Raw genomic sequence first — 5,830 nt, 5'->3', positions numbered from 1 at the left:
AAAATTTGTTCTTTCAATAAGGGTAGCCTAGGTATTCCACACACACAAAGACACACTTATACACATGCGCATGCATATACAGTATACTCGTATATATATATATATATATATATATATATATATATATATATATATATATATATATATATATATATATATATATATATATATATATATATATATATATATATATATATATATATATATATATATATATATATATATATATATATAATATATACATGCATTTATAGAATCTACTCTTCACTTTTCACCAGATACATATGTAATTGTAATAACCACAATACCCTCGGAACTTCTTCAATTCTTTACACTTTTTAGATACGCTTATAACTACAAAGCCTGAGGTCCAAATGCAAGAACATGAAGATGGTATGCTACGAACATCAGCATTTCTTCTTATTCTTGCATTTGGACCTAAGTGTTTATTGTGACAAGCGTATCTAAAAAGTGTGAAGAATTCGAGAAGTTAAGAGAGCATTGTGGTTTTTACAATTATATATATATATATATATATATATATATATATATATATATATATATATATATATATATATATATATATATATATATACATATACATAATGTATATACAGTATATATATATCATCATCATCATCATCATCATCATCATCATCATCATCAAGATTTTAGACATGTGGCATGAGTTTGAACACGGATTAATTATACATCACTGACCATAATTTCAAATGAAAACAATATACTTTCATACATTATATCAGTACTTTTGAACATTGAATATGCGCATTTATTAATAAATCTGCTTGGTTCTCTCAGAATTTCTTGTATTTTTCTATCTTCGTGTTACTTTTCCGTTTACTAATTGCCATCGTCGCTTCCAGGACCAAGGTCCCTTTTGTGTGTTAGCCTAACCCTTAAGTTCTTTGAGTCACATTCGTTTTTATTTTAGTTTTGGTTTACTGCCCGATTCTAATATTTAATCATTGTCTCAAAATAAAAACCAAGAGATTTTTATTCAAATATTCTTGTTAATAACTTGTTACTGAGTAATGTTTCATTTTCAAGAAAATGTCAATAACGCACGTCAGTTTTACTTTTCTACGTCATTCTGTCCTCTCGTCAACTAAGAAATATTATTTGCAAGCATACATAGATACATACATACATACCGTGCGTACAATTACTAAAAGGTATAAAAACGGAAAATTTTTCCCAGGTTGGTTTATATTACACTAAAATGTCAATACATGACAAATCCTACATACATGACAACTTGACCATCTATAAAGAAACTACTGATCCATAAGAAATGTGGAAGAGTGTAGTTGCGTAAAGCACAAATTTTTATTTGAAGATTAAGGAGCTTCTCTTACGTCATTTCTGAGCAAATACCTATTCCTATATAATCCCTCTCCACGATTGATGATGTTTATTTATCCGTGGACCCCATATAGACTTTATTTTCCCTAATTTCAATGAATACAGCTAAATACATATTATATTTTAATATTTTTGTGAACTTGGAGTCCTCTACTTATATATATATATATATATATATATATATATATATATATATATATATATATATATATATATATATATATATATATATATATATATACAGTGTATATATATATATAGTATATATATATATATGTATATATGTATATATATATATATATATATATATATATGTATATATATATATATATATATATATATATATATATATATATATATATATATAATCTCTCAAGCTACCGTCTCCTTAATGGAGGCAGTGTTTATTGATAAAAATGGAAGGATACGTTACCTTCATAGTATTAAAAGTCTGGAGTCAATAAGAGACAGACAGGTTTTTATTGGATGCTAGTAAGTTTGTGCATACATTTATGAATACTGTATATCTACACACATACATAGTACAAATATATGTTCATTTATGTATATACATGACATATCCAAGTATACTTACTTACAAGTATAATTACGCGAGTATGCTGAACACCACATTATTAATAGCAGGGCACAATGGAAATGAAAAAGACCAACCCGTTTTAAGTGAAAGTAACTATACACAGATGGAATTTGGGAGGTATTAAGTCATCAGTGAACGAAAACGAATCAAGTTATTTGCAGGTAAATACTAGCAAGTTCCATGCATAAATTAACAATTAGGAACAAATAAAAGGATCTTAACAATCAAATAAGGACCCCTTGAATTATGAATATTCTAATTATTTGCCAAAATTCCATTTAATAAAGTGTTTAGTCAGTTGATTCAATTATAAGCACATTTTTTTCTCTGTTGAGTATCATCGTTATTGTTTAATCTTCAAAAGCAATTGACAAAATAATCTTTCTGCTCAAAGACCCTTTGGCCATGATCTCGCATGCTTCATTTTTGAAGACAGCTAAGTGATATTAGAGTTGTTGGTTTTTCACAACACCAAACCCCAGTTGCTGCCGTTGAATGTCGAAACAATGGGCCAGTTTCAAATAAACAGATTAAATGAAATAATTTTAAGGATGTAGCATCAAAATCCCTCCATGTAAGCTTGTAATATCTCTCATCATTAATCTTTTGTAAGATGAAATCATTACAATTTTGTGATCTGGCAGGGAATGTCCAGAGCAAACAGAAATTGACTGGTTGATTAAATTTATATATTTTCTATGCTTCCATTCAAATAGGCTAGCGGTAGTGAATTTTCTACATAGCCAAACCTTTCAGTTCTTACTGAAATTCTTTGCTATTAGGTACAATCGTTTTTCCTGACTTTGTGATACTCGGCCACAGACGAAGGAAAATAGTACTTGGATGTTCATCTCTTAGGTATTTTGTGGTTAACCCCGCGGTGTTACTTTTTAATTGGGTAAGAGTTTTACATGTACTTTAGATGTAATTTATTGTAAGCAGGTGATAGCTGAGAACAAAATACGTGTGCATATTTAAATAATGCGATTAATATTCCCAATTAAACTATTAGTCTTACCAGAGCTCATGCTAGCACGTTTCAACCACTTTCTGTATTCGTAGCATTTAATGAAAATTATTCATTTTATATTTCGTATGCGACTGAATATTCCCGTTCACTTGTCCTGAGAACGAATAATGCCTTTTTCGGGATAAAACGCTCAAAATTTAAGGACTACAGTACTGACAGATAATCACCAGATAAACACTTTGTTTCTACTAATGTCTTTCTCCCATTTTGTGAATAGATTATACAACAGTTTATGGAGATATATTACTACCTTAACACTTAACATAAAGACAGAGCTCCGTCAAAAAAACTGGAAGATGCCGTCTATACTGTGCTTTCGAGCACATCATTCTTAGATTGTCATAATCATCGTGGTCCAAAACTTCTTTAATGGAAAAGCTCATTCGATTGTAAAATTGCGTCCAAATTCTTCTCCTGTGGAAGTCTCCACAACTCCTTGAGTATTTTACTGATCTCGTCATTATTGTCTGTATCAATCCAGAATCAGCAACTCCCGACACACTAAACTGACGGATCGGAGGCAATTGTGTTGGAAGTGATCGGCGATTGCAGCTAACAACTGCATCGAAGTGAAAGAAAAAATCTGCAGGCGCTCAGCCTTTATCTGTTAGTGAAGAGAGAGAAAAGGCGAAAATGGAGGCACCACGGGACCACTTTGTAGAGGCTTAGGTCGTCCTTCGATGAGGTGAGGAGACAGAAGGCTGCAGCGGTCATGACACTAAAGATTAGATTATTGTGGGCTAAGGCATCTCCATTGCTCGTGGTTTTCATGGCTTCGGGAGTTTCACCTGCGATACAAGGGAAGTAGAATCTGTTGTCAGGCAAGGCAACGAAAGAGTGGGGTTATGGTAACTGACATTTAAGTTTTCATTCAAAGGAAATATTAATTGTTTTCGCATTGAATTTTGTTGACTACAATATTTCTAGTGACTAACTAGAATGATAATTCCATTTTGACTAACCAGAGATGAAGAGAGTCTACTTTGACATATGGACCTCAAGATAAGATAAAATATGAAGATGTGTGCTTGTAGTTCTATATTGAAGGATTAAATTTTGTGGAAAGGGAATGAACGCTGATGTACAGGAGAGAAGCAGCTTTGCCCTACGTGTTTCCATGCTTATGAAGAGATGAACGTTTGAAACAACAGTGCGTTATGCCGCCGAACTTTGCAAACTGACTTGATTAGAAACTTGACCAAATGATGAAATGGGAAAAGAATTCACCCTCCCAGGAGAAATAAAGGATCGAGGAATAAATGAACAATGGGGCCAGAAACACTAACTAAAGCGTAGAATATCTTACTTTGCAGAACATGCACCACAACGGAGACTTTTTTGGCATTTGCTGGTTTGCAGGAATATCTGCCAGAGTCAAGCAACGTGGCGTTGTACACCAAGAGAGACGACCTGGTCAATTCACCCCTGTGCTCGGTGACCACCTGGATCACGCGTCCTCCCCTCCTCCCATAGTTGACCAGCTGAAAGTTAAAATGATCACTTATCACTGTTAGCTGGAATTCAGCTATGATAATCAGCCTAAAACAGATAAGATGAAAATCACTAACCCTCTCAACTCTCGTGTACATAACTGGGAAAAGACATCAAGGAGAAGCTAGAGTATATTCCTAGTCTAAAGACATATTCCGATGCATATAGTACAGTGATATCATTATTTAGGTACCGGTCAATTGGGATATAGTGTTATTGATATTTACTGATATTTTTAGAGAATCATTTATGTTATTATCTAGGTGATGACCTATGAGACTTTTCATCACGGACTATGCAAATGAACTCAGAACTAATTTATCCCCAATATTCATTTAAAATTGTACCTTTTATTCGTCGTTAAATAATGTTCTTGTTTAGCCCAGATACATACAAACATATATATATATATATATATATATATATATATATATATATATATATATATATATATATATATATATATATATATATATATATATATATATACATACATATATACAGGTATGTTTGCAGTTTTTCAAGCGTATGTGCAAATGAGAGAAATCTAAATCTGACCAGTAAATCTACTAACTATAAAGATTAATGAGATCCAGAAAATATTTCTCCACTCCTACTCCCTTGTATATAAAAGTTTATTCTACAAGAAATATTTTACTAATATTTCTATTTATAATAGTGATGATAACAATCACGAGAAAAGTGAATCGCAATGCAAATAAAAACAACAAGTAATTGAATATGGACAATTTAAAACCGTCTAGTTTAGAACTGCTATAAAAAGGACACCAAAAGCATTCAGAACAATAATAAGGACTTTACCTTGTCTCTGTGATACCACAAAATGAATTCTGGAGGTGTCGGGCTGAAATGGACCACGCACGTGAGGTTCAGGGTGCTACCCTTGTCGAGATAGACACTGCCGTCTCCGAGGAGTTCTGCTGAGGGCACTGGAGGGAAGGGAAGGAACTTACTGTTTAATTAATGCCTCAGCTGAGCACACACACCTATCACGACACACACATATATATATATGTATATGTATATACATACATTTACACACGCCAGTACATGCTCAGAAATTACTCCTTAACATAATGAGCCTAGAATATTAAAAAATAGATTATTTCCTAGGAAGACACTAATAGTGCCCTTATAATCACTTTTTCGGGATGGTAGGTTCCAGAGCAAAATTCAAAGGGATCCCCCAGTAGTCTGATCAGACTGTGTTTCAGTGGTGAAATTTGTTCTATAACATAGCATTATCTATTTTCGTACTTACTTATTTAGACAATTAAAGACTTGATTAGAATTGGATAAGTAATGTG

The 5,830-nt window shown here is 32.3% G+C and overlaps 1 protein-coding gene across 1 annotated transcript in view; it reads right to left on the bottom strand.

Annotated features, from left to right (window-relative positions):
• Nucleotides 1-1,840: 1,840 nt before the first annotated feature.
• Nucleotides 1,841-5,830, bottom strand: part of LOC136826771 (zwei Ig domain protein zig-8-like) — a 29,126-nt gene continuing 25,136 nt past the window's right edge. Inside the window, exons 5-7 of the mRNA XM_067084194.1 lie at nucleotides 5,325-5,452; nucleotides 4,318-4,492; nucleotides 1,841-3,799 (exon numbers count right to left, since the gene is read on the bottom strand). Coding sequence (XP_066940295.1) covers nucleotides 3,612-3,799; nucleotides 4,318-4,492; nucleotides 5,325-5,452 — 491 coding nt within the window. The 3' untranslated portion in view covers nucleotides 1,841-3,611. The remainder of the gene's footprint in view (nucleotides 3,800-4,317; nucleotides 4,493-5,324; nucleotides 5,453-5,830) is intronic.

This window comes from Macrobrachium rosenbergii, chromosome 41 (genome assembly GCF_040412425.1).
Source record: "Macrobrachium rosenbergii isolate ZJJX-2024 chromosome 41, ASM4041242v1, whole genome shotgun sequence".
NCBI lineage: Eukaryota > Metazoa > Arthropoda > Malacostraca > Decapoda > Palaemonidae > Macrobrachium > Macrobrachium rosenbergii.
This window is presented reverse-complemented; position numbering and strand designations above follow the sequence as displayed.